At 42.7% G+C, this 27,869-nt stretch overlaps 2 protein-coding genes across 6 annotated transcripts; one reads left to right on the top strand and one right to left on the bottom strand.

The window, feature by feature from the left end:
- The first annotated feature begins 288 nt into the window (after positions 1-288).
- On the top strand, positions 289-6,975 carry atp5pf (ATP synthase peripheral stalk subunit F6). 5 transcript variants are annotated; one of them, XM_046319397.1, is made up of 5 exons: positions 2,952-2,967; positions 3,157-3,258; positions 3,395-3,565; positions 5,946-6,073; positions 6,867-6,975. In XM_046319397.1, the coding sequence occupies exons 3-5, from the start codon at positions 3,396-3,398 to the stop codon at positions 6,893-6,895; spliced, it is 327 nt and encodes a 108-aa protein (XP_046175353.1). In that variant the 5' UTR covers positions 2,952-2,967; positions 3,157-3,258; position 3,395; the 3' UTR covers positions 6,896-6,975. The 5 variants fall into 5 exon arrangements, with proteins under 5 accessions (XP_046175348.1, XP_046175351.1, XP_046175352.1 ...); XM_046319392.1 differs by lacking the exons at positions 2,952-2,967; positions 3,157-3,258 and adding an exon at positions 289-477; XM_046319395.1 differs by lacking the exons at positions 2,952-2,967; positions 3,157-3,258 and adding an exon at positions 454-497.
- A 198-nt stretch (positions 6,976-7,173) lies between these two features.
- Positions 7,174-23,390, bottom strand: jam2a (junctional adhesion molecule 2a). The gene is made up of 10 exons (XM_046319391.1): positions 23,075-23,390; positions 17,876-18,052; positions 17,437-17,586; positions 17,109-17,296; positions 11,586-11,688; positions 10,146-10,253; positions 9,993-10,005; positions 9,363-9,434; positions 9,099-9,132; positions 7,174-8,822 (listed from the first exon to the last, which is right to left on the bottom strand). The coding sequence occupies exons 1-10, from the start codon at positions 23,121-23,123 to the stop codon at positions 8,784-8,786; spliced, it is 933 nt and encodes a 310-aa protein (XP_046175347.1). The 5' UTR covers positions 23,124-23,390; the 3' UTR covers positions 7,174-8,783.
- Positions 23,391-27,869: the final 4,479 nt, after the last annotated feature.

A 27,869-nucleotide genomic window follows, 5' to 3' on the forward strand; every position in this document is an offset into this window, starting at 1 on the left:
ATATCACAGATGTACATTAAAAACAGTGGAGGACTGAGGTAAAGCCAACTTGGAGACTAGAGGTAAATGCCAATTTATGCTTGCTCTGGCAATGCGACTCAGAGGCTCCGTGCGGAGGGTGTGACGAAACACCAAATCAAGCTTTGTACCGCATCGGAGTGCGCCTCCCAAATTTTGTAACCATGCGGAGAGCTCCGTATAGCTCCGTATTGACATGATTGGCTGATGGTAGGTGGGGGCGGTATATCCTGTATAAACACAAACTCACTTCCTTGACAACAAACATGGAGAACTTCGATGAAAGATTCAGAACAAGTTCACAAATAAAAAACATCTTTATGAAACCTTGCGTCGGGTTTTCGAAGATACGAAAATGAGTTTGAACTCCTGGAAAGAGATTGGGGAAATATATGGAAATGTCTGCTCTACTCAAAATTACAACCATCTAATTGGAGCATTACCACAAACATGGAAGAGGCAAGTGGAAGGGGGAGAAAGTAAGGAGCTTGTCTGTCGGACCTGCATTAAAGACAAAAATTGTCTAAAGAAAATTGTGATAAATAAGAAAGTATATCAGTTTAATTTGACAACCAATATAATGTTATATAGATGGGGGGATACAACCATACCAGCTCTGCAGATCTTGCTGCGATGAGACAGAATCATTGGATAATTTGTTTTGGTACTGTCCATATGTAGTTTTGTTTTTGGTCGCAAGTTCAGGAATGGCTAAAGAATTGCAACATTTACCTGGAGCTTACTCTGCAAATAGCACTGCTGGGTGATTTAAAGTCATTTGAGTAATAATATAATACTCTTTATAATACTCTTAGCAAAAATGTTTATCTTTAATTTACAATATGTAGAATCTATGAGAATAGAAAGTTTCAAAACTTTTGTGAAACATCAGAGTACAGTTGATAAATATGTGGCAAGTTGTAGAAACATCTCAAGGATTATCAATGGAAACAGGATGCTCCTGAGCTCAATTTCAAGTCTCATAGCTACAAAGGTCCTGGATGGCTGGGAGCTTGGCCCCAGTGATGTACTGGGCTGTCCGCACCCCCCTCTGTAGCGCTTTGCGATCAAGGGTGGTGCAATTGCCATATCAAGTGGTGATGAAGCCAGTCAAGATTTACATTTACATTACATTTAAGTCATTTAGCAGACGCTCTTATCCAGAGCGACTTACAAATTGGTGCATTCACCTTATGACATCCAGTGGAACAGCCACTTTACAATAGTGCATCTAAATCTTTTAAGGGGGGGTGAGAAGGATTACTTTATCCTATCCTAGGTATTCCTTAAAGAGGTGGGTTTTCAGGTGTCTCCGGAAGGTGGTGATTGACTCCGCTGTCCTGGCGTCGTGAGGGAGTTTGTTCCACCATTGGGGAGCCAGAGCAGCGAACAGTTTTGACTGGGCTGAGCGGGAACTGTACTTCCTCAGTGGTAGGGAGGCGAGCAGGCCAGAGGTGGATGAACGCAGTGCCCTTATTTGGGTGTAGGGCCTGATCAGAGCCTGGAGGTACTGAGGTGCCGTTCCCCTCACAGCTCCGTAGGCAAGCACCATGGTCTTGTAGCGGATGCGAGCTTCAACTGGAAGCCAGTGGAGAGAGCGGAGGAGCGGGGTGACGTGAGAGAACTTGGGAAGGTTGAACACTAGACGGGCTGCGGCGTTCTGGATGAGTTGTAGGGGTTTAATGGCACAGGCAGGGAGCCCAGCCAACAGCGAGTTGCAGTAATCCAGACGGGAGATGACAAGTGCCTGGATTAGGACCTGCGCCGCTTCCTGTGTGAGGCAGGGTCGTACTCTGCGGATGTTGTAGAGCATGAACCTACAGGAACGGGCCACCGCCTTGATGTTAGTTGAGAACAAGATGCTCTTGATTGTGCACCTGGAGAACCTTTTGAGGATCTGAGGGCCCATACCAAATCTATTCAGCCTCCTGAGGTGGAAGAGGCGCTGCCGTGCCCTGTTCATGACTGTGCTGCTGTGTGTGGACCATGTTAAGTCCTTAGTGATACGTTTGCCAAGGAGCTTGAAGCTCTTGACTCGCTCCACAACAGCCCCATCGATGTGGATGAGGGCATGCTGTCCCCTCTTTCTCCTTTAGTCCTCTATCAGCTCATTGGTCAAACTGACGTTGAAGGAGATATTGTTACCCTGGCACGACACTGTCATTGACATTCTCCCGAAGTAGTCTCTGACTGCCCGCTCCCACCCGCTGCATGAAAAATGCAGACTGTGCTGCAATTATCTCTATCAGGTTCTGCAGGCATCCCGTGGGAATGTAAGCCCTCTAGTTTGTACCCATTTAAATTGGCCTAGACTAGGCTACAATTATGTACCTCTTTTTCTGAGAGAGGAGGAAGGTATGCGATTGAAAAGATAAGTATGTTTTTGTCCTGTTTGATTTTGCTTTGATCAACTCCACATGATTGCATATTGTCATGTTATTGTAACCCATGTAGTATTTTATTTGAGTAGGAGATCATAGACAACTAAAATCAGATTCATGAGATTAAAACAATCAGTAGGTTACTGGTGCACACTGTAAATCCAATTTTCAATAGCCTAAAGAAAAACCAAATAGATTTATAGGGAAGTTGAGGGAAAGACGAAATCGTTGGTGTCAATCCAGGAAGTGTGTTTTTCGTGTGACAGTTGTTGCTTTGCCACAGGGGCAAAGACATGCACCTTCAAGGCATTTGACTAGTTTGATTTTCACTTCAGAATAAAATACCAAATAAGGTAGCACATAAAGCATCGTTATTATGTGGGTGATATGAAAGCTATGCACATTGCTATGATAAAAAACGATATAGCGCTGAAAAGAACAGGGCTGTAGAGATGCGCAGCCAGGACGCACGTTGATGTTCCGGAACGCGACCGATTGAAAAATAGCCACAATGCAAAGCGGTTTATCACAGTGGAAGTAATCACTGTCAACGAGTGTCAAATCCAAGGTGAGTGGTGTTTTTACAGCGGAATTAAACGCCTTATAATCGATTTCATTGTATTAACGCCAAATCGTACATGTTCGTCATATTCATGCTAATACAAGTCATAGCCAGCCGGTAAGAGAGTTGACTAATAATGTAACTTCCCCCAAAATACTGGAAATTAGCTAGGGTCATGTATTTTTGTTGCCTCAGGTGGGTGTATGGAAGATATGCACAGGGTTGGGTTCCCACTAGTTCCCACAGCCACGTTACCGCCGTCAGCTATCCAGCCAGCGAGGAACCGTTAACTAGCTAGTAACGTTAACTTCATGTCGCTACTGTACACGCACGGTTTATCTATCGCCAGTAATATACATGTTCAGCTTAGCTAGTTTGGTAGCGTCACTGTCAAACTTAACAGTTGTCATTTGTCCCTCTCTCCGTTTGACAGTATGGCGCTTCATAAACTATTCCGGCTGTCCTCGCTGTTGCGCTCCGCGGTGTCATTGACACTGCGCAGGAATTTCGGCCTGTCTGCTGTCCTCTTCAACCGGGCCAAGGACCTGGACCCTATCCAGAAACTATTCCTAGACAAGATCCGCGACTACAGCACCAAGAGCAAGTGAGTGCGATAAATAACCGCACTATTTGTCCTACTTTCACTACTGCTAACTTACTTGTTTCTTCATGTTGGTAGGCTATACATTAGCTAGGCTTATGTGGAATGACCCGGGATGTCATGACAGAGATGGTGGCAGGGAGTCTGCACGTGCTTTTAGCACTGCAGAGCTATTTGCAGAAGGATGGGCCATATGTTCAGTAGGCGAACGTTGTGGGATGTCTACCAACTGTAGCTCAGTTGGTAGAGCATGGCGCTTGTAACGCCAGGGTAGTGGGTTCGATTCCCGGGACCACCCATACGTAGAATGTATGCACACATGACTGTAAGTCGCTTTGGATAAAAGCGTCTGCTAAATGGCATATATTATTATATATTATGTTGCAAATAAAAAATGTGGGGGAACAGAGCTAGCAGACTTGATTCTTGATTATACAGTACATGTCAGTCGTGTTCATTCTACATGATATATTTCTATCTGAACGTTCCACAATGTTGTGCACCTTCTGAACCCGGTCCTATATGCCTAGATGGCAAGATCCATGAACCGCATAGGATGCTGAAGGTGCTTTTATAGGTTATATATGTCTGACTCGTTATAGGGTATTATAATTATAGGGCTGACTAGTTATGTAGTTTCTTGAGCTCACCCACTGCAACAAAGGTAGGGCTTCCTTGACATGTCTTTGCCTGATGCTTGGTGCTCACGGAATAAGTAGGCAATTAAACAAACACTCAAACAGGCAACTGAAGCCGGATCTTTCTTATTTCTGTAGATATACAGTGTATTTGGAAAGTATTCAGACCCCTTGACTTTTTCCTCATTTTCTTACGCTACAGACTTTTTCGAAAATGGATTACATTTTTAAAATCATCCTCAATATAGACACAGTACACCATAATGACAAAGCGAAAACAGGTTCGTAGAAATGTATTAAAAACGTACCTTATTTACATACGTATTCAGACCCTTTGCTATGAGAATCGAAATTAAAACTCCGGTGCATGCTGTTTCCATTGGTCATCCTTGATGTTTCTACATCTTGGAGTCCACCTGTGGTAAATTCAATTGATTGGACATGATTTGGAAAGGCACACACCTGTCAATATAAGGTCCCACAGTTGACAGTGCATGTCAGAGCAAAAACCAAGCCGTTAGGTTGATGGAATTGTCCGTATATTTCCGAGACAGGATTGTGTCGAGGTACAGATCTTGGGAAGGATACCAAAACATTTCTGCAGCATTGAATGACCTCCATCATTCTTAAATGGAAGAAGTTTGGAAACATCAAGACTCTTCCTAGAGCTGGTCGCCCGGCCAAACTGAGCAATCTGGGGAGAAGAGCCTTGGTCAGGGAGGTGACCAAAAACCCAATGGTCACTCTGACAGAGTTCCAGAGTTCCTCTGTGGAGCTGGGAGAACCTTCCAGAAGGACAATCATCTCTGCAGCACTCCATCAATTAGGCCTTTATGGTAGTAAAAGTGGTAGTCCTCAAGAAAAATGCACATTACAGCCAAAAAAGAGGTACCTAAAGGACTCTCAGACCATGAGAAACAAGATTCTCTGGTCTGATGAAACCAAGATTGAACTCTTGAATGCCAAGTGATGCGTCTGGAGGAAACCTGGTGCCATCCCTAAGGTGAAGCATGGTGGTGGCAGCATCATGCTGTGGGGATGTTTTACAGTGGCAGGGACTGGGGCACTAATCAGGCTGAGGGAAAAGATGAACGGAGCAAAGTACAGAGGTCCTTGATGAAAACCAGCTACACAGTGAAGGGGTCTGAATACTCTCTAAATCCACTGTATATGCATGATTTATAAAGCCAGGCACATTTAATAGTACGGCTACTGATTTCTAGACCTAAATAAGTTGGTATCCTCACTTTTCTTAGCAAAACAGCCCTTGCCTTATTGTGTCTCCCCTCATTCTGCAGCTGCCTCTGCTTTACGCTCGTTAACCAATATGCTCGTTAACTTTGCTATTATGCACATAGCAACATGGTCTAGGAAAAGGTGCCAATTCAACAGCGTGTTTCAGAACCGTGGACAGCGACCACTAGTCAACGCAGAAGAAAGCAAATTTGTTATGAAATATATTGTCGCACCGTTGTTCTTATATAATATAACCATATACAGTTTTAGTAGCACATGTATTCGAGTGATTGACTGTGCCTTCCCCACGGCCTCCACAATGGATTAGTCCACTCACAGGGGCAAATCAGACCGGTGTCTTGTACACAATGATATATATATTTTTGCTAATGCTCGAATAAAGAATTATCAGTCGACTAAATGGGGTCAGCCCTAAACAACAGAGTAGTGTATTCCATGCTACAGTGTTGTTTTAAAAGGTTCCTTCCCCATCTTTCTCTTTTCTCCAGGGCTGCAGCAGGTGGGATTGTTGATGCAGGCCCCTCTTACGAAAAGGGAGTCTCAGAGGAGATCACCAAACTGCAGAGGTTATACGGGACCGGTGACCTCACCAAATTCCCTGACTTCAAATTTACAGGTTCGTTAAGGCAATGCACTGCAGTATAGAGCTGGGACGATTAACTGAAAATGATCAGACATTTTACTGACATCATTAATAACGACAAGTTGCCTACAGTCGAGAAATGTGACGTTTGAAATAATATGGGCGATTGCTAATGGAACAATAGATAGCTACGACATTTAAAGTGTAATAGAAAAAGTAACTGGGGTGTAAATTCATTTGAACAAACGTGTCGTTTGATTTCTCATTATTGTGATAATTGTCAATTTATTGTGATATGGATGTCACCCAGCTCTACCGCAGTAGTAGCATTTCTTGGTAGCTTAGTCATAGACTAAATTGTACTACCCCCATCTCACCCTACGTAGCATACTCATTCTATGCTTAAAAGCAGGGGTGTCAGTCATTCCGTGGTGGTTCTAGTGTACGTGTGTTTTTTTTCCTTTCAGTTAAGACCTAGACAACCAGTGAGGGGAGTTCTTTACTATAATTAGTGACCTTAATTCATCAGGTACAAGGGAGGTGCAAAACCCCACAGACACTCAGCCCTCCATGAAATGAGTTTGACATGGGTGGTTTTAAAGGATTCATTCACCCTCAACCAGGGTTGTATTCTTTAGGCACCAAACAAACCCCCCCCCCCCAAAAAAAAAAAATATATATACATATATATATACAAAACAAAACAAAACATGAAAGGAACTACCGGAACAATAAACGCTTGTTTTTGTTTTGCAAAGTGTTTCACTACGGTATGCACTAATGAATACGACCGAGCATTTCTCAATCTCCCTTCTCTCTTCTCCAGAGCCCCAGCTGCAGGAAGTGGCCAAGTGAACACTGGCCATGACGACGTTGTCTCTGTCCTACATGTCACCACTATTAATGTACTATTTAATAAATGAGGTTGGATTAAATGTGAGAACATTTTGTTTTCTTACGCTAATCAGTCAAGGGGTTATAGTAAGAGTGATTTTGCAAACCATGTTCAACCTTACATGCTTGCATTTTTGATTGATAACATATGATGTCACACTACAGTCTCGCTCGCCTGACTCATGGCACTCCACCCTGTTCCAGCGGCTGTGGGGAAAAGACCACACGGTGCGAAATGATTGAACACGTTTTTTGATAAATCTTTAATACTGAATAAACATCTCACAAAGAATAAACGTACAGCAACCCCTTCATCCATAGCCTAAGAAACATACACTATAAGACCAAAAATGCAGTAGCACAATAATACTTTAGCTTAAACAAAACAAGAAAACACTTACAAAAGAGACCCTAGACAGAATATAACTACTTTTGAAAGGCACTGGCATCACAGAAAATGTAGGCATCTTCGGGTGAGCAGGGGTCCGTCTCAATTCAATTAGTATTGCCGAAGTTCAGAGCTACCGCGCAATTGAAATGTAAAGGTAATTTATGATTGAGCCAACATATGCAGCGTTGAACGTGAAGGCAGTCTGCGAAAATAGGAACATCGCCTTTAAATTTCAATCATAGCACTGAACTTCGTCATTACTGATTGAATCGATCCCAAAGTGTTTCCTTTCCTTCAGCTGCACTGTTCTGAAAGGAATATAGTGGATGGCCAATATTCAAAATGGAGGAAGCAATCCATAAGACTATTGTGGTGATCTCCGGTGTTTTTCAGGGATGTCTCCTGTTCTGACCAACACTGCTTTACTATTATTGGGGCGACGCCCATACAAAAAAAAACAATTTCTCCATCTTAAAACAGATGGACTTTGATGTGGATTTTTAAAAACCTGTATGCTAATTAGACTAACGGGGGGCGAGGACATCGACCATGTAATTTTAGGCTCCCGAGTGGTGCAGAATCTCAGTGCTGGAGGCATCAATACAGACCCTGGTTCGATTCAAGGCTGTATCACAACCGGCCGTGATTGGGAGTCCCATAGGGCGGCGCACAATTGGCCCTGCGTCGTTAGGGTCTGCCCGGGGTAGGCCATCATTGTAAATAAGAATTTGTTCTTAACAGACTTGCCTAGTTAAGTAAAGGTTAAATAAAAATCCAAACCGACTGAATGAGATCTACGCGAGTACTGCCCTCAGAAGAAAATGGATTGGTCAGTTAAGAACAAACTCTTATTTACAATGACGGTCAAACCCAGACGACGCTGGGCCAATTGAGCGCCGCTCTATGGGACTCCCAATCACGGCCGGAGGTGTTACAGCCTGGATTCGAACCAGGGACTGTCGTGACACCTCTTGCACTGAGATGCTGCGTCACTCGGGAGGCCTAATGTGATGGCTACCTTGTACGCCTTCAGAAAATATGTACAGTATATTACACTCAGATGCCATGGTCACGTCTTTGGTATAAAATAAGATTTAGGTAGTTCATGTTTTGGCCAGTTGAGGGGGAAGTGAGCATGTGTGGGACGTAATTCCATTGGTCCACCACAACATGGCGATATGCTGTAGTTTAACAACTTGACCACCAGAGGGAAGTAGAGTACCATGTGACTAATATAATAGGCTTGCATTGAGGGCCCAGGAAAGCAAAACAGGAGGAATAAATGGCCTCTACGCAGAGTTGTCTGCCCCCCCACCCCCACCCCTTGCTATCCATCCACAAGGGTGAGGAGAGCAGGGTTGGTCAGTCCCAAAAAATATAATTAACTATTCTTAGAGCTATTAATTTGGGTGGAATGAAACTACTCCAGTGGTGTCTTCCAGGGGGTTGTCGAGGTCCTCACAGCATGAAGGACTGGGTGTGTTTGAAGTCCGCAGGCTGAGCGAGAGAAAACAGTAGCATATTTTCCTTCGGTCAGAACTACTGCAATTCAGGTCTTTTTCTCCATTGTTAGTAACCATTTGGAGAATTTTACTTACTACTATTGCCAAGAGAATTATACTAGAAATGATCATATTGTCTTTTAATATGGTTGTAAAATGTTGTCTAGAAAATGTCACATGTAAGGGGGTAATGTTCAAGTCAACATTTCCTGTGTACATCATACCCATCCATGAATACACCAACAGAGAAAATCTGAGGAAAAACACTCACGTCTTGGGGTGGAGGGTTGTAGTTGGCATTAGTCCTGGAAGACAGAGGCATTTATAAAGACAATAGATTGTTTGACGGAGTGGGGGGGAGGGGGCTTCCTAAATGTGATGCAGCTGTGGTCTCAGTAAAAACATCTATCAAAAGAACACCACCACATCAAACACAGGACACGGTCCTATGGAGTGGAAAGGGCAACTTTTTCTGTAAAGGACTCTTGTCTACTTTTAAATCTACTACTCGAGTCTGTCTGTGGGTCAGACTCACTTGTCTTTTGTTCTATGGAGGTCCTGGTTGCTGATGTGGGCCACACCATGACACTGAGGGATCCAAAAGGACCTGGGGGGTTCAAAGTTGAGTGAGGGGGTGGATGAGGTTCACACACCATGCTCAGGGTTACTAACAAACACGACCACACAGAGGGGGGTAAGCGAATCACAATTCAGCCGGGAGGGGGGTTTATTAGCAGTCAGGGTTCACTTGAAAAGGAGATGTCAATCACAATGTGACTTCCCTCGATAAACAATGACTCATTATTGTTATTATTTTGTAATTCATTAAAAATAATCATGATACTATTCCTAGTCATCTAACTGGCCTAATCTAGAGTCAGTCAGTCAAAATAACATAACAAACCTAGTTTTTCTAACTGGGTCATAAAAAACCTGTTTGTGTGTCTCTCTCTCTCTGTGAGAAGACACAGGCTTTTGCACTGCTGGGCTCAATCACACCTGTTGCTCTCTACTGAACTTACTCAGAACATTAAAACGCACACACCTCTATTAAAACGCACACACCTCTATTAGTCAGTAGTAGTTACACAGCAACGCAGATGTGTCAGGGTGTCTTCACTGTATTTGGGATAATCGTTAATGGATTTAAGGACACAACTCTTACCTTCCTCTGTGTTCTGGAGATTGATAGAAATTAAGAAGAGAGTGGAGACAGAAAGTAAGAGGAAGTGAGTGCAAATGATATTTTCTAACAGAGAGCCAGACATATTGTATGTTTCATGGACAGACAGAGAGAGGGACAGACAGGCAGACTCACTGCTGAAGTAGCCATTACGGTGTGCATAGTACCCCCCGAAGCCACAAATGGCGATGACCAGACAGATGACCACGACCGCAGCCACGACCCCTGCCATGTTTACATCCTCTGAAAGAGAGAGTGAGAGAGTCACGCCAGTTGGCTACAATACTAAGGACACCTCCAATAACATTTCTCTACACGCAGATGACATTCTCCTCTATATAACCAACCCTCAAGCCAGTATCCAAGATATTGGGGATCTGATTAATTTGTTTTGTGCCTTCTCTGGTTACAGAATCGATTGGAATAAGTGAATTAATGCCTGTTTGAGTGCAGGCCCCTTCTTGGTTAAAACATCTCCCATTTAAGATTTCCTCCGAAAAATGAACCTACCCAGGGGAAATGACAAAAATGTACTCTTCCCTATTTAAAGCTAAAAACCTTTGCTTCTGCCCCTCTCCTCGCCCCAACCTGGGCTCGAACCAGGGACCCTCTGAGCACATCGACAAGTCACCCTTGATGCACCATTACTTATCACTCCACAAAAGCCACGGCTCGGTTTTCCTTCTGGGGGTTATTCAAGAGGTCTTTTCTTTTTTTCTTTCTGAAAAACTAGTTTTATTTCTTTCCTTACTGTTTTTGTTGTATCCATTTGTTCTAATGTTTTCTTAGCTTAGAAGCTCAGAAGACCAATTGCACAGTTCTATGCCTATATATCTACACTTCACAATTGAATTGAATTTATTTTGTGTAACAGACATATACAACAACATGTACAATGTGGACCCAGAGGATATCACTTGAAAGTATTAATTAAAACGCTTGTTTCCAAAGTGTTCCCCGGTGGTAAAAACAATAATAATAATAATAACGATTTATAAAAGGCAAGACAAAATTACAAACAACCATAAATACATTAATTTATATTGACACCCTAAAAAGTGGCACTATTCACTGCACCTTTCCCTAACCTTAAATCAACCATATTAATTTCACATTAAAACAATATATTAATTGTACCTATCATTCAAATAAATACACCTGACCAGCAGCATGTGGGGGGCACAAGGGGCAGTGGAGGGGTTTTTGAAGCTATTTCTACTTTTTCTTTGCTTGATCTCCAGGGGGAGGCTATTCCATAGACAAATGCCTGTATAGAAAAACATGCTCCTCACAGTACTGTTTACTCATGGAATTTTACAAGACATAACACTAGCTCTGGTATTGTAACTGTGTTGGTTATAGACCATATCAATGGGGTTTGAAGCACAAGAGTCACGCTAGTTTGTGGAAAGACAAAACTACACTAATATGAACCACAATCATTCTTATAATTACACACACACACACACACACACACACACACACACACACACACACACACACACACACACACACACACACACACACACACACACACACACACACACACACACACACACACACACACACACTCACCTATCTTCATGTGTTTAGCCTCACACATCTTGGGCGGCCCCACTTTATTGGATGCCAGACAGCTGTACTGTCCTGTGTCGCCTCTCGCCACAGTCTTAAACTCCTGCCAGAGAGAGAAAGAGACAGATGGAGGGCTCACAGGAGAGGAAGATGATACGATGCACAGAACCTGTATAGTTATTTTTTTTGCAATTGGTCTAGAGTATACCAGTGTGCTTCCGAACTTAAGGGTCTATATGGGTTGATGTCTGACCAAAGGGAAGTGATCTATATCAGAATATTGATTGTCGCACTCGCGCTGCCAATACACTGGATCACTGCTACTAACTTCCGCGATGCATACAAGGCCCTCCTTTCCAAAAATCTGACCACAACTCCATTTTGCTCCTCCCTTCCTATGGGCTGAAACTCAAAACAGGATGTACCCGTGACAAGAACTATTCAACGCTGGTCTGACCAATCGAATCCACGCTTCAAGATTGTTTTGATCACGCTGACTGGGACATTTATATGCTGATTCGGTGAGTGAGTTTATAAGGAAGTGCATAGGAGATGTTGTACCCACTGCGACTATTAAAACCTACCCTTATCAGAAACCGTGGATAGATGGCGGCATTCGCGCAAAACTGAATGAGCGAACCACCTTATTTAACCATGGAAAGATGACTGGGAATATGGTCGAATACAAACAGTGTAGTTATTCCCTCTGCAAGGCAATCAAACAAGCGAAATGTTAGTATAGAGACAAAGTAGAGTTGCAATTCAATGGCTCAGACACGAGATGTATGTGGCAGGGTCTACAGACAATCACAGACTACAAAAAGAAAACCAGCCACGGACAACAACATCTTGCTTCCAGACAAACTAAACACCTTCTTTGCAGCTTTGGGGATAATACAGTGCCACCGATGCAGCCTGCTACCAATGTGAGTAAGACATTTAAACACGTTAACCCTCGCAATGCTGACGGCCCAGACGGCACCCCTACCCTCGTCCTCAGAGCATGTGCAGACCAGCTGGCTGGTGTGTTTATGGACATGTTCAATCTCTCCCTATCCCAGTCTGCTGCCCCCACATGCTTCAAGATGACCACCATTGTTCCAGTACCCAAGAAGGCAAAGGTAACTGAACTAAATGACTATCGCCCCAGAGCACTCACTTCTGTCATCATGTAGTGCTTTGAGAGACTAGTCAAGGATCATATCACCTCCACCTTACCGGTCACCCTAGACCCACTTCAATTTGCATACCGCCCCAATAGGTCCACAGACGATGCAATCGCCATCACACTGAAGACTGCCCTATCCCATCTGGACAAGAGGAATACCTATGTAAGAATGCTGTTTATTGACTACAGCTCAGCATTCAACACCATAGTACCCTCAAAGCTCATCATTAAGCTTGAGGCCCTGGGTCTCAACCCCACCCTGTGCAATTGGTTCCTGGGACTTCCTAGGACCCCTAGGTGGTGAAGATAGGAAACAACATCTCCACTTCGCTGATCCTCAACACTGGGGCCCCACAAGGGTGTGTGCTCAGCCCCCTCCTGTACTCCCTGTTCACCATTGACTTCATGGCTATGCACGCCTCCAACATCAAGTTTGCAGACGACGCAAAAATAGTAGGCTTGATCATCAACAATGACGAGACAGCCTATAGGGAGGCGGTGAGGGCACTCGGAGTGTGGTGTCAGGAAAACAACCTCTCACTCAACGTCAACAAAACAAAGGAGATGATCGTGGACTTAAGGAAACAGCAGAGGGTGCATCCCACTATCCACATCGACGGGACAGCAGTGGAGAAGGTGGAAACTTTTAAGTTCCTCATCGAACACATCACGGACAAACTGAAATGGTCGACCCACACAGATAGTGTGGTGAAGAAGGCGCAACAGCGTCTCTTCAACCGCAGGAGGCTGAAGAAATCTGTCTTGTCACCTAAAGCCCTCACAATTTCTTACAGATGCACAATTGAGAGCATCATGTCAGGCTGTATCACCAACTGGTATGGCAACTGCACTTCCCACAACCGCAGGGCTCTCCAGAGGGTGGTGGGGTCTGCACAACGCATCACCAGGGGCAAACTCCCTTCCCCCCCAGAACACTTACAGCACCTGATGTCACAGGAAGGCCAAAAATATCATCAAGGACAACAACCACCCGAGCCACTGCCTGTTCACCCTGCTACCATCCAGAAGGTGGAGGTCAGTACAGGTGCATCTGGGACCGAGAGACTGAAAAATAGCTTCTAGCTCAAGGCCATCAGACTGTTAAACAGCCATCACTAACACAGAGAGGCTGCTGCCTTCATACAGATTATACCTCCATGTATTGGAGTAGGTAATGGAGGCCTGCTACATCGGATGCATAACTTACAGTGTACAGAACGTGAGGCGCTTCTATTAATCTCAATGAAACTTGGGCATAAGTGAGCTGTAGGTGAGTGAGCTGTAAGTTATACTTTGGTTCTATTTTCAAGATTTCTTTCCCCCGCAGCTCACAATAGGATAAAGAACCTTGCACATTGCTCTCGCTGGCCAAAAATTACACTTCCAGTGTAGTAGGTCAAAATAATAATCTCGATGCCCTAGTGTGGCTCCTACGTAACACACAGTCTGTGGGTGTGGCTGGGCCCTCGTTCTGCCAAATTCAAATTGCTTTACTGGCACATAGAGTGCATTCGGAAAGTATTCAGACCCCTTGACTTTCTCCAAATTTTGTTACGTTACAGCCTTGTTCTAAAATGGATTAACACCTCTTAAGGATCCGCCCCTTTTTTTCAATTTTCTCCTAACATGACATACCCAAATCTAACTGCCTGTAGCGCAGGACCGGAAGCAAGGATATGCATATTCTTGATACCACTTGAAAGGAAACACTTCGACATTTGTGGAAATGTTAAATTAATGTAGAAGAATATAACATATTAGATCTGGTAAAAGACAATACAAAGACAAAAACGTGTGTTTTTGCATTTTTTTTGTACCGTCAACTTTGAAATGCAAGAGAAAGGCCATGATGTATTATTCCAGCCCAGGCGCAATTTAGATTTTGCAGTGTATGTGCAAAGTTTTAGACTGATCCAGTGAAACATTGCATTTCTGTTCAAAATTTTGTATCAAGACTGCCCAAATGTGCCTAATTGGTTTATTAATAACGTTGCACTCTCCTCAAACAATAGCATGGTATTATTTCACTGTAATAGCTACTGTAAATTGGACAGTGTAGTTAGATTAACTATGATTTAAGCTTTCTGCCAATATCAGATATGTCTATGTCCTAGGAAATGTTCTTGCTACTTACAACCTCATGCTAATCGCATTAGCCTACGTTAGCTCAACCCGTCCCGCAGGGGACCCACCAATCCTGTAGAGTTAAATAGTTTTTTCTCCCCTCATCAATCTACACACAATACCCCATAATGACAAAGCAAAAACAGCTTGCAAACAGCTTGCAAAAAATAACGGAAATATCACATTTAAAGTATTCAGACCCCTTACTCAGTAATTTGTTGAAGCACCTTTGGCAGTGATTACAGCCTTGAGTCTTCTTGGGGATGTCACTACACGCTTGCCACACCTGTATTTGGGGAGTTTCTCCCATTTTTCGATCTGACAGATCCTTGAATATTTCTGTCAGGTTGATGATTGGGGACTACAGGAAAAGGAGGACCAAGCACACCCCCATTCTCATCGACAGGGCTGTAGTGGAACAGGTTGAGAGCTTCAAGTTCCTTGGTGTCCTCATGACCAACAAACTATCATGATCCAAACACACCAAGATAGTCGTGAAGAGGGCATGACAAAGTCTATTCCTCCTCAGGAGACTGGAAATATTTGGCATTGGTCCTCAGATCCTCAAAAAGTTTTACAGCAGCACCATCGAGAGCATGGTTGCTTCACTGCCTGGTATGGCAACTGCTCGGCCTCTGACCACAAGGCACAACAAAGGGTAATGCGTACGGTCCAGTACATCACTGGGGCTAAGCTTCCTGTCATCCAGGACCTCTATACCAGGCGGTGTTAGAGGAAGGGCCTAAAAATTGTCATTGACTCCAACCACCCTAGTCTCAGACTGTTCTCTCTGGTACAGCACAGCAAGCGGTACTGGAGCGCCACGTCTAGGTCCAAAAGGCTTCTTAACAGCTTCTACCCCCAAGCCATAAGACTCCTGAACAACTAATCAAATGGCTACCTAGACTATTTTCATTGCGCCCCCTCTTTAACGCTGCTGCTAATCTCTTATTGTCTATGGTAAGTCACTTTAACTCTACCTACATGTACATATTACCTGAATTACCTCGACTAACCGGTGGCCCCGCACATTGACTCTGTACCGCCTGTATATACTGTCTGTATATAGCCTCGCCATTGTTATTTTACTGCTGCTCTTTAATAACTTGATACTCACATTTTTTACTTAACACTTATTTATCTTAAAACTGCATTGTTGGTTAAGGGCTTATAAGTAAGCATTTCACTGTAATATACACCTGTTGTATTTGGTGCACGTGACAAATACAATTTGATTTGTTTTGGTTGGGGAGCGTCACTGCACAGCTATTTTTCAGGTCTCTCCAGAGATGTTCGATCGGGTTAAAGACCGGGCCCTGACTTGGCAACTCAAGAACATTTAGAGACTTGTCCCGAAGCCACTCCTGCGTTGTCTTGGCTGGGTGCTTAGGGTCGTTGTCCTGTTTGAAGGTGAAACTTCACCCCAGTCTGAGGTCCTGAGCGCTCTGGAACAGGTTTTCATCAACAATCCTTCTGTACTTTTCTCCATTCATCTTTCCTTGATCCTGACTAGTCTCCCAGTTCCTGCCACTGAAAACCATCCCCACAGCATGATGCTGCCACCACCATGCCTCACCTTAGTAATGGTGCCAGATTTCCTTGAGATGTGTTGCTTGACATTCAGGCCAAAGAGTTCAATCTTGGTTTCATCAGACCAGAGAATCTTGTTTCTCGTGGTCTGAGAGTCAATGTTGTAGAATTGTTTTGGTACCCTTCCCCAGATCTGTGCCTCGACACAGTCGTGTCTCGGAGCTCTGCAGACAATTCCTTCGACCCCGTGGCTTGGTTTTTGCTCTGACATGCACTGTGGGACCTTATATGGACAGGTGTGTGTCTTTCCAAAAAAATGTCCAATCAATTGAATTTACCACAGGTGGACTCAAGCATCTCAAGGATGATCAATAGAATCAGGATGCACCTGAGCTCAATTTTGAGTCTCATAAGCAAAGGGTCTGAATACTTATGTAAATAAGGTATTTATGTTTTTTATTTGTAATACATTTGCAAACATTTCTAAAAACCTGTTTTCACTTCGTCATTATGGGGCATTGTGTGTAGATTGAGGAGGATTTTTTTTGTTTTATCCATTTTAGAATAAAGCTGTAACGTAACTAAATGTGGAAAAGGGGGAAGGGGTCTGAATACTTTCCGAATGCACTGAACATTGAGTAAATTGTGCCAAAGCATCAATGGTACGACTGTATATACACTGTTCTTAAAAAGTATCTCACCAGTATGCCCGTGATTGGGTTGAGGTGGTAGGTGGCGTTGGCCATGCGGGAGGGGGTCAGCGGCTTGTCATCTTTGTACCAGGAGTAGGTGGCTGGGGGGATGCTCTGCTGGTCCCTACAGCGCAGCTGCACCACAGAGCCCGTCAAGGCCGAGCTGGGGATCTCACAGGATGGGGTGTGGGGGGGCACTGTGAGGAGGGTACAGCCACAATGTCAGCTGGGTTAAGGGGGTGCACAAACAGCATGTCTGAGACAACACACAGACACACTCAGAACACTCAGTCAGGCAGACAGACCCTCTCAGTCTGCCAGACGATGTGGTACACACCCAAGACTTCGAGGGTGATGTTAGTCTCCCCCAGGGTGATGGTGTCGTGAGGGGCAGTGATCTCACAGCGGTATTCGCCCGCGTCTTTCTGGGTCACCCTCTGTAGGGTCACCGTTGCCCCCTTGATCCTTGCACGCCCCGCAAAGGCTCCTGGGAGAGTGGAAACCGGTCAGCACAGAGAAGAGGGGGGTTGTGGAGATGTGGTTTCTTAAGGACAAATGTTCTACTTAAACTAACATCAACCATCTGGTAACTTCTCATACAAATATCTTTGTAATGTTCATCACATTCTGCTTTATGTTGATGAGGCTCTTAAAATGAATTCCCCTCGTGTGAGGAGAGTAAATGAAATCTGAGAGTCTGAAGATGGGCTCTGGACAGGGGTTAAAAGAGACAGAAAGAGAGCGATGGAAGAGAATGTGCCAGGACAGCCAATCACCTCTGAAGTGTCCCTCATAGTAAACAAATGATACATCTGTTCCTTTCTTCTTCCACTCGATTCGAGGATTCTGTTCCTTCTCTGTCCGAAAATCACAGCTCAGAACCGCATCGGAGTTCTCATGGACCTCCACCTTGGGCGTGGTTGTTGACACGGTAACAGGGACAATGGGGAGGCCTGAGGGATGGAGAGAGAGAGGTGCCACAGATGGGGTTGGGGGAAAGGGTTGTAAGATGGAGGACCAGTTATGAACACCTTAACGCCGTTATAAATCAGCAATTATAATCAGTTATGAACTAGTTTATAATCTGTTAGAAACCAGTTATATTCAGTTATGATGGACCAGTTGTAAATGTTGTATGAACCAATTATATCTGTTATGAACCAGTTTTTCCTCTGGACCAGATTGGCAGCGGAGCATGAAGACTCGTGGCTGATTGTTTGGTTGGCTGGCTGTGTCTGTGTGTCGCTCCTGTTGAACATGTACATCTAGACAGGAACAGGAAATAGGAGCATCCCTTCCTGTCGGTTGATTGGTGCAGGGGTCAGGATTATTGTTTTGTCATCCTGTTGCTGTCCACAGGTCGCCCGGGTAACGCCCAACCATTGAGGGAGGAGCGCGTGTTGCGTGTGTATGTGCATATGTATGTGTGTGTGTGTGTGTGTGTTAATGTTATGTACAACACACACGCACATTGAGTATGGGTAGTTCCATGAAAAGACTGCCTTTTGCGCCCCTTTTGACATTTTATGTAGCAATTGTGCTCCAATATTGAATTTTAAAAGCCTGTTATATTAAATTAAGAGCCTTTTAAAAAATATACTATACCCCATGGAGAAAATCAGCTTTTTTCAGTGGTGGAAAAAGTACCAAAAGTGGTATACTTGAATAAAAGCAACCTTAATAGAAAATAATAGAAAAGTCCTCCAGTAAAATACTATTTGAGTAAAAGTCTAAAAGTATTTGGTTTTCAATATACTTAAGTATTAAAAGTCAATGTCATTTCTAAAATAGACTTCAGTATCAAAAGTAAAAGTATAAATCATTTCAAATTCCTTACATTTATCAAGCAAACCAGATGACACAATTGAATTACATTTACATTTACATTTAAGTCATTTAGCAGACGCTCTTATCGAATTGTTTTATTTATTTATTTACGGATAGCCACGGGCATACTCCAACACTCAGACATCATTTACAAACCAAGCATTTATATTTAGTGATTCATCAGATCAGAGGCAGTAGAGATGGCCAATGGTGTTCTCTTGATAAGTGTGTGAATTGGAACATTTACCTGTCCTGCTAAGCATTCAAAATGTAACTAGTACTTTTGGGTTTCAGAGAAAATGAATGGAGTAAAATTAAGTCAAATTAAAAAAGTAAAATAATTTTCTTTAGTAATGTAGTGAAGTAAAAGTAGTCAAAAACATAAATAGTGAAGTACCCTCTAAACCCTCTAAAGATATCCTCTAAACTACTTAAGTCGTACTTTTTACCTAAGTACTTTACACCACTGGGTTTTTTATTATATGAATAAAGACTTGTAAAAGTCTTTGGGGCGGCAGGGTAGCCTAGCGGTTAGAGCGTTGGACTAGTAACCGGAAGGTTGCAAGTTCAAATCCCCGAGCTGACAAGGTACAAATCTGTCGTTCTGCCCCTGAACAGGCAGTTAACCCACTGTTCCTAGGCCGTCATTGAAAATTAATAAAAAGTGCCAAAATTCAGCATTTTGACACTCTATGATTCTAGAAAGTTATTAACCCACTTAACCCAACGTTTCACCATCATTGTAAAGCCCAAGTTATTTTGTTGCTTTGACAAAGTCCTTTCTGAAGATGATTATTTCTTACATTATTGATTCATTTACGTCTGTCCCTCATTTTAAGGTCAACCCGTGTTACCTGAACTAAACCTTTTGTCAAAAATAATCATTGAACATCGAGCGTAAAAGCAGGTGAGCTGGTTCTTACTGTTTTGGGCCATTTTCTGGTGTTTTGTGGTGGAAAACTGAGCGGGTCGGGCATAACATGTCAACTGTTCCCCATAGATAGATGGGCTAGAAATGTTTTAGCAATAAAACAAAAGAAATGTGTGAAGCTTGCATTCAATTGCCACTTCCTGTTGCACACAACATGAGACAATGTCCTGTAAAACTGATTGCTATCCTTTGGGTGGTGATAAAAACGTAATTTTATGTGACGTCGGAGCTCCAGTCAGCCCACACTAGTCTCTGCTCAATTCCATCGTAAATCGCTAAGTTTAGTCGGCTAGCTTTACACAGACACTTATTTAACACACCCAGACAACACACATTTATTTTGTGTTGTGTTTGTATTGGCCAACATCCATTTTTCCTTCCATTGTTTCAGTAAATACTGAGATGTATATAGATAACACTCTTATTCACATGCATGCTCAACTAGATAACTGTAATGACATCTGTATCGCTGCATAACCTACTAATACTATATTCCGCTCAATTCATTAAATACTGACAATTGCTGGCCAGCAAAGCACAAAGCTATATGTCATGGCCCAGTACTGGTAAACATCACGTAAAAAGACCTAAACCACCCCTGTCTACACCAGTGGTTCCCAACCTTTTTCAGAAACTGTACCACCAACTGAATTTTGCTCTGCCGAGAGTACCCCTGAAGTACCCCCTCATGTGCATTTTACCAGTAAACCCAAGCTCATGAGTCTTATCAAGTACCCACTTGGATAGGCCAAGTACCCCTGGATGGGGAACCCACTGGTCTACACTGTACTTAACTGAGGTCAATTACCAAATGAGTCATTCACTCTTAGCAGTTCGCTAGCTTCCTGTTCAGTCAGCTTCTTTTTGTTGCACTACTTCCTGTGGTTCTATTAGTGGACCAGAGGGTGGGGTGGGGCAGAGGAAAGGTCCTAACCAATCCTCCTGGTCTCCTGCTTTCCCCCCACGGAAGGGCAGGAGTGCGTCCCAAATGGTATCCCATTCCCTACATAGTTCCCTATGGGTCCTAGTCAAAAGTAGTACACTATGTAGGGAATATAGACGCAAACCGGGTCTACGTAGAATAATTGAGGGGAAGTGAGACAAAGGCATTGGAGAGGCACAGGAAGTGATAAAGGATATGCAGGTCCTCTCAGCGTGGAGGCGGCCATCTTAAACGGCCAGGAAAGCAGAGCAAAAGTTGGGAAACGAGACGTAAACAACTTGCTCGCTGACAAACAATGAAGCAAACCAATGAAGCATACTCATATTAATTTCAAATCTAGTCGATTCACAGGAAATAAACTGAAAAACTGAATGTGTGTCCCATAGATTTTGAATTATCCTTCTGAATCCTAGTTATGAGTATTTAGGCAATTAGGTCTACATAGGCCTGCACATTATCAGTGGCAGAATGCGATCTCTCGCTTGATGTGCGTAAGTACAGTATGAATTCAAACTGCAGACTCATGTTGTCTATTCACATTGTCCTTCAGATGTTTGAGTACTGTAGGCGGTGGAAGTGCAGCCTTGTGTATTTTGTCCCTCCCTGCTTGCTGTCTGTGTTACTTTGTGAGTATGTGTAACACTGTTATCACTGCAGCTGTGTTGGGAGTGGGAGTGTGCCTCATCACTCCCTCTTTCTCTGTGAGGATGAGCATTGTCTCTCCCTGGCTGGATGGACAAAGAGAGAGAGGGAGAGGAGAGAGACAGAAGATAAGGGAGAGAGAGACAGACAGAGAGAATGAGAGGTGGAGGGAGATGGAGAGAATGAGAGAGATAACGAGAGAGTTTTATTTTATATCGTCAGGATCCATCAATAGCATCCCCGGGTTGAAGAAACTGTTGTCACAGTGTCGGCTGTGGCGAACGCCTGCCACCTTGAGGAGCGTCTCCTCGAGATAACACAGACATGACAACAACCGTGACATGATGCCCACACTTTCTCTGTCTGCTGAGTGGTGACCTGTCCCTCTCTGAACCCTATGAGCCACCCGCCCTGAGACCTACCAAGGTTGGGTCAAATTTAAGTCAGTCAACTCAGAAAGAAAACTAAAATTCCAATTCAAGAATTTAAAAAAAGGGGCATTTATTTTTAAATGACTTTGCAATAAACGGGAAATGAGATGCTACTTCTATATGTTAGCATCTATTAGCATCTAAGAGGACATCCATTTCCAGACAGAGAGGGATCTAGAGAGACAAACAGAGAGAATGTGTGTGTGTGTCTTCCAAGGAGAACAAAGCCCCTCTGTATGTGTGTAACCCTGCACTGCTCTGTCAGGAACAGCTGTGCCAGTCAGGGTTGGTGGTGGTGGGGGGCTTGTTTGCTAAATGTTGGCATCTCACTGACACCATGGGATCGTCCCAAAGGGCACCCTTTGTAGTGCACTACTTTCGAACGGAGCACTATGTGCCCTGATAAAAAAAAATAGTGCACTATAAGAGGGAATATAGAGTGGCATTTGGGACGAAACGATATGGTGACCTGCTGATAGCCCACATCCAGATTAGTCTGGCCTGTTTCCAACAAAAACTTAAGGCCATATCCATATCTGTTTTCTGCAGTTGCATGTAGTCCAATATCATCGCAATAACACGCACACACAGTGAGGAAGGCTGTATACGATAGACCGGCAACGTTGGAAACTTTAGTACAGGCCATAGTGGTTAGAGCGTTGGGCCAGTAACATAAAGGTTGCGAGATCGAATCCCCGAGCTGACAAGGTAAAACAAACTGTCGTTCTGCCCCTGAACAGGTCAGTTAACCCACTGTTCCTAGACCGTCATTGTAAATAAGAATTTGTTCTTAACCGACTTGCCTAGGTAAATAAAGTTGAAATAAAATAACGAAGAGGATTAAGTAATAAATTAAGCCAATTACTACCGAAACAAGTGCTGCTCACTTTTTTTATTTGTGTGTGAAGCACTAGAAGAAGCATCAACACAGTAAGATCACAATAATAATGTTTTTAATGTTTTTTAAATGGTGCTTTATCAATATTTTCCTATCTAAAATGGCTTATTTATTTATAAACACAAACAGCTGACATGAAATTACACATACAAAAGCAATAGGGATGACGGTAAATGTAATTATTAAGAATACCAATACAGATCAACCCAAACATGCATTACACACATTCACAAGCACGCAAACAAACACACACACGAATGACTCACTATCATACGAATATCCTAAATGCAAATGTTTACTTACATTGTATCAATAGAATGACAAGGGGCAAAAACAGTGACGCTTTCTCCATCCTGAACTCCCGCTGTTCAAAAGTCTGTCCTTCCTCTAAATATGAGTAGCTCTTGAGCGACAACCTATTCCCACAACTCCAGTAATTCCAGAATCTGGTCACTCCTTTGAGGAAATTATGTTCCGAAAACTCCGTAGAATTTCCTGAGCAGTTAGGCAGCGCGCCGGTTGTTTGGAAGTCGCACTTTCGGACTCTCTGTACACTATTACACCAGCCGCAGGGCACACGGCTGCAGAGTGGCTGTCACTGTAGACGTTTTCTCTACTATTCTACTGTTGTGGTAGGGAGGGGGGTTTGGTGGGGCGAGGAAGCGATTTGGTGGGGGACTCCTGGAGAAGGTATGCGGAGAGCGCAACGCTGTGTCCAAGACGTGCACTACACTTGTCCATCGTGCGCAACGCGCCAACAATGGCCAACTGCACTGATGACTGTTTTTTTTCTGTGAGTATGTGTCATCATAGTCTCAGCACTTAAATCCTGGCATAACGCCATGCTATTTACTATGAGACATTTTGATGAATTACCATAAAAGAGGACCACCACGAATGGTATAGGAAGCGACACCTGTTACCAGGTGTGATTGTCGGACAAATCAAATCATAATGTATTTGTCACATGCGCCGAATACAACACCTTACAGTGAAATGCTTACTTACAAGCCCGTAGCCAACAATGCAGTTAGGAAAATACCCCCCAAAAAAGTAAGAGATAAGAATAACATATAAGTAAAGAGCAGCAGTAAATAACAATAGTGGGGCTATATACAGGGGGTACCGGTACAGAGTCAATGTGCACCGGTGTCGAGGTAATTGAGGTAATATCTACATGAAGGTAGAGTTATTAAAGTGCCTATACATGGATAATAACAGAGAGCAGCAGCAGCAGCGTAGAAGGAGGAGACAATGCAAATAGTCTGGGAAGCCATTTGATTAGCTGTCCAGGAGTCTTATGGCTTGGGGGTAGAAGCTGTTCCGAAGCCTCTTGGACCTAGACTTGGCGTTACGGTACCACTTGCCGTGGTCAGATTTGCCAAATGGAGGGCGAGGGAGAGCTTTGTACTTTGAGGTTTGTGACTGGAGTAAAGGTGGTCTAAAATAAATTCCCTCTGGTTGCACATTTAACATGCTGATAGGAATGAGGTGGTTAAACGGATTTAAGTTTCCCTGCATTAAAGTCCCCGGCCACTAGGAGGGCCGCCTCTGGATGAGCGTTTTCCGGTTTGCTTTTGGCGGTATACAGCTCATTGAGGGCGGTTTTAGTGCCAGCATCGGTCTGTGGTGGTATGCAAGACAGCTACGAAAAATACAGGTGAAAAACTCTCTAGGTAGTGTGGTCTACAGCTTATCATGAGATACTCTACCTTAGCCAAGCAACATCTTGGAGACTTCCATAGATATTGTGCACCAGCTCTTGCTTACATATATGCATAAGCCACCGCCCCATGTCTTACCAGAGGCTGCTGTTCTATCCTGCCGATGGAGTGTATAACCCACCAGTTGTATGTTCTTAATGAAGTTGTTCAGCCACGGCTCAATGAAACATAAGATATTAGTTTTTAATGTCCCGTTGGTAGGATATACGTGCATTCAATTCATCCCATGTTTTTCCAGCGATTGAACGTTAGCTAGCAGGACGGAAGGCAAAGGCAGATTAGCCACTCGTCACCTGATCCTCACCCTGCACCCTGATCTTTTCCAGCAAAATCTCAGTTTTCTTCTCCAGCGAATGACGGGGATCTGGACCTGGTCGGGTGTCTGTAGTAGTATATCCCTCCCGTCCGACTTACTGACGAAAAACTCTTCGTCTAATTTGAGGTGAGTAATCTCAGTTCTGATGCCCAGAAGTTATTTTCTGTCATAAGAGACGGTAGCAACAACATTATGTACAAAACAAGTTACGAACAACTCGAAAAAACAAACAAAAAAGCATGGTTGGCTAAGAGCCGATAAGATGGCAGCCGGGCGCCATCATACACTTGTCAAACTCGGACAATGGTTTTGGATAGAGTGAGAAAATGGTGCACACTGGTACCCTTATCATTTGTTGAAATTGGCCCCTAATGAATGATGCAAATGACTTCAATATGAAGTCCTTCAAAGTAATTCACAATTGTAGGGTGGTTATCATTCTTTCTGCAGTCCCTTAGGGCAGTGGCGTGTATTCATGGATGCCAAGGGAATCCAGGCTTCCAATTTATTTTATTGTTTTTACAAATAAAAAAAATACAAAATCATTTGATCTTTCGTCTCTCTAGTGTTTCAAAATATTCCATCCATTCGCAAGAGGCTGAATATATCTTACAGGAGAAAACAGAGCAAGCTAAACAGCGCCTCTCTGTCTCTATGTGTAGGCCAACTATCTGATGCTGTCTGGTCCAAACGAGTGTGTTGTTGCCGTCCGTAGCATTGAAGGCAAGGGAAGCCATCTGGCCTCCCTTGATTAAAACAAAAGTATACAAAATGTGCCAATCAGCGTTGTGCTAAACTGAGCGAGCTCAACTGTATGGCGCACAACAACAACAAAAAGTGTAAAAGGGAAGCCAGCTTGGATTTTGGCATCACTCCTATCAAAACCCATTGAGAGTATACTTAAAGTACATAACTTGAATTGTTGCATGTCGTTGTTGTCCTCCAGTGGCCAGCTAGCTAGCTAAAATTGGCCCTTTCCTTAATTAGCCATGGATGAAGATAGGGATTTGGACTTGTGGCTTTACATAATTCTCCTTACTGCCAATGATTGTAATGGTGATTCTGATCCAACCATTAAACCATACATTGTTGTGCCCCTGGCCTGAGAGGATGGGAAGTTCAACCTGTAGCTAGATGTAGAAGGCTAATGTTAACTAGCTAACGTTGGTCATGAATGGAAGTTAGGCTAGCGAGCAAGCATTAAAGCCAGGTAGACTAGAACAACAACAACAAATAAAAGCATGTACTGTATGACAGAGTGATAGACCATTTTGTCAACATGAAAGAGAGGAGGACGGCATTTCTCTAGTAGGGTCAGTTAACATATTTTTCTAATTGTATGAACGAGCGGGCACACAGAGAAATCAGCACCATGGACAGCCACGTTTGGCTTACATTGATTGTACTAAATTGTTTTCGGTATCTTTTAGTTGTCACTGTATTAGACTAAGCATAGGTGATTTGATGATGTTGAAGTTGAAAAGGTGCTGGAATAGTGGCGGCAGCTCCTGTTTTCTTTGCCACTTGCGGTAACTCTGTGGTTCTAAATCAATAGTTGTTCAGTGGCCCGAAAATATAGGAAACATTAACTTGCTTGACCTTTCAATTGTCTGTTACTACATGCAATATGATGGACAGTTTGCTATCTGGTTTTGTGATAAAACAAAGGTGTGGTTTATTTATTCTGCCAACATTTTCTTATCGTCTCGGCCTTTAGGCCTATATATCACGGTCGCAAGACATATGAATTAACAGGCTATAGTGCAAAATACGCAATTATCATCACACAAAGGTTGCGATATGGCTTTTGGGGGGGTTTCCACAGTGATTTTACCCAGGCAGCACTACTGCCTTAGCGATCTCAGTTTTTAACTTTATTGTATGGTTGTGGAATAATCCATTGTGAATGCTTCTTGTTATAGGCTTATAGTCCAAGCTATATTTGACAAAAGCATGTCGGCCTATCCCATCGTTAGTTGATTCAAATATCGAATTGATAACGGATGACATAAGCCAGGAAGAATCTACTTTTTGTGGACAATAACATTTAGGCTACATTTTGACGCATTTGTCTGGAAGTCGCTCTGGATAAGAGCGTCTGCTATAAATGACTTAAATGTAAATGTAAAAATGTGATAATATCCATGGAATACAGTAGTCTGGAATAATAATATCCATGAAATACAGTAGTCTGGAATAATAATATCCATGGAATACAGTAGTCTGGAATAATAATATCCATGGAATACAGTAGTCTGGAAAAATAATATCCATGGAATACAGTAGCCTGGAATAATAATATCCATGGAATAATAATATCCATGGAATATAGTAGTATGGAATAAATAATATCCATGGAATATAGTAGTATGGAATAATAATATCCATGGAATATAGTAGTCTGGAATAATAATAATATCCATGGAATATAGTAGTATGGAATAATAATATCCATGGAATATAGTAGTATGGAATCATAATAATATCCATGGAATATAGTAGTATGGAATAATAATAATATCCATGGAATATAGTAGTATGGAATCATAATAATATCCATGGAATATAGTAGTATGGAATCATAATAATATCCATGGAATATAGTAGTATGGAATAATAATAATATCCATGGAATATAGTAGTATGGAATAATAATAATATCCATGGAATATAGTAGAATAATAATAATATCCATGGAATATAGAATGGAATAATAATATCCATGGAATATAGTAGTATGGAATCATAATAATATCCATGGAATATAGTAGTATGGAATAATAATAATATCCATGGAATATAGTAGTCTGGAATAATAATAATATCCATGGAATATAGTAGTATGGAATAATAATATCCATGGAATATAGTAGTATGGAATAATAATAATATCCATGAAATATAGTAGTATGGAATAATAATAATATCCATGGAATATAGTAGTATGGAATAATAATAATATCCATGGAATATAGTAGTCTGGAATAATAATAATATCCATGGAATATAGTAGTATGGAATAATAATATCCATGGAATATAGTAGTATGGAATAATAA

This window comes from Oncorhynchus gorbuscha, linkage group LG21, assembly GCF_021184085.1.
Source record: "Oncorhynchus gorbuscha isolate QuinsamMale2020 ecotype Even-year linkage group LG21, OgorEven_v1.0, whole genome shotgun sequence".
NCBI lineage: Eukaryota > Metazoa > Chordata > Actinopteri > Salmoniformes > Salmonidae > Oncorhynchus > Oncorhynchus gorbuscha.